The 1,703-nt window shown below is 43.4% G+C and overlaps 1 protein-coding gene across 1 annotated transcript in view; it reads left to right on the forward strand.

Annotated features, from left to right (window-relative positions):
- Positions 1-1,703, forward strand: part of braf (B-Raf proto-oncogene, serine/threonine kinase) — a 46,629-nt gene that overhangs the window by 15,704 nt on the left and 29,222 nt on the right. The window contains exon 6 of the mRNA XM_015396683.1: positions 689-837. Coding sequence (XP_015252169.1) covers positions 689-837 — 149 coding nt within the window. The remainder of the gene's footprint in view (positions 1-688; positions 838-1,703) is intronic.

Raw genomic sequence — 1,703 nt, forward strand, 5'->3', positions numbered from 1 at the left:
TCCATCCATCCATCCATCCATCCGTATGGCTGTTGGTGGTTTCTTGTTCCAGTTTAGGAAGGATTAGACTTGGAGTTTTCGTTGAAACGTGAGCAGGAAGAGGCTCTATGCTCATTCATTTTTAAGGACGTATTCGCCGTTTCACATGCTGTGGGATTACGCTCCCCCACCAGCTTTCTGTCGCACAGTCAACTACACTAATTGGTCAGAGCGTTGGCCAATAGGCACAGACATGGTTTGAAAGACAACGGGTTGTTCTCATCAACAATCTTCCGATGTCTCATTCATCGGGGCCAGACTAGATTATACATTTAATCTCACATTTAGTCTGGTTTATCAGGCTATGTTTAATTAGTTATGTGTTTGGAAGAAAAGTTGTAGCTATCACCTTTCAGTAACTCTGCTTTACAAGTTAGTGAGCATTTTATGTCCTTTTCAATCACAAGTAGAAGCAACATTATGAGAATCTTTGTAGCAGCATTCCAACATATTTTTATTTCAAGAGTTGATGGGTTTGGTTGGACATTTTTAGCAGCTTTATCAAAGAATTTGTTTCTGTGAAGGTTTATTCTGTTACCAGACTTTCCACCAAACCTTTATTTTCTCCTAGTTTTAGGGTGTTCTATCCTTTTTCTGTTGTCTTTCAGAACAGCACGCTCCTGATTGTTTACTTGTTTGTGTTTGGCAGGTGAGGAAGACCTTCTTCACATTGGCCTTCTGTGATTTCTGCAGAAAGCTGCTGTTCCAGGGTTTTCGCTGTCAGACCTGCGGCTACAAATTCCACCAGCGCTGCAGCACAGAGGTTCCTCTCATGTGTGTCAACTATGACCAGCTAGAGTAAGTCTCAGACAGGACTGGAGCTCTGCCCATCTGTGTTATTTAAAGGTGGAGGTCCGAGAACTCCGGAACCAAACCAATGGCTGGTAGTGTTCAGAAGTTCTGTCGTTTCTAAGGTTTGACACATAATAGAATGATGGCTAGCTCAAGTGGTAGCTCACCTGACTGGCACACAATCCCCACTGGGTAGGAATGAGCTGCCTGTATGGGTCCTTCACATAGTGCTCTCCAACCCTGGTCCTCAAGAGCTGTCCTGCAGGTATTGGATGCATCCCTGTTTCAACACAGCTGAATCAAATGACAGAATTACCTTTTTCAGCATGCCATCAAGTTTTGCAAAGGCCTGTTAACAAGCCATTCATTTAATTCAGCTGTGTTGAATCAGGGATGCATCTAAAACCTGCAGGACAGAAGATCTGGAGGGCCAATGTTGGAGACCACTGCTTAACACTAATGCCTACCTAACAGGTAAATTACCTTCTAGGACAGCCAATGACGACCTTTCTTGCTGAGGAGTTGGTAACGCTGCACTGCCTCCGCCGGTATGCTAGAGGTCTGGTGCTCTGAACAAGAACTGAAGATTTTAGTGGGATCATAATCCTGACCAACAGACGATGTTTGGAGGTGGACTTTCTCACTTAAAAACATGTTAATACTATTTTTCCAGCTCTTAAAGTAAATAAAGTCAAGCTGATCTCTAGCTTGAAGCTAGAACAGGGCAGATGAACAACCAGAGTGCCGAGCAGCAAAGCAACTAGACGGCCAGATTTCTGCATTTAAAGGAAAAGTCTGCTCAGCGAGGAACAATCAGTGGATCCTTATTTATACCTCAAACTAATACGCTTGCGTGATTTAATGAATTTAGC

This window comes from Cyprinodon variegatus, unplaced genomic scaffold (assembly GCF_000732505.1).
Source record: "Cyprinodon variegatus isolate N-32 unplaced genomic scaffold, C_variegatus-1.0 Scaffold813, whole genome shotgun sequence".
NCBI classification, from domain to species: domain Eukaryota; kingdom Metazoa; phylum Chordata; class Actinopteri; order Cyprinodontiformes; family Cyprinodontidae; genus Cyprinodon; species Cyprinodon variegatus.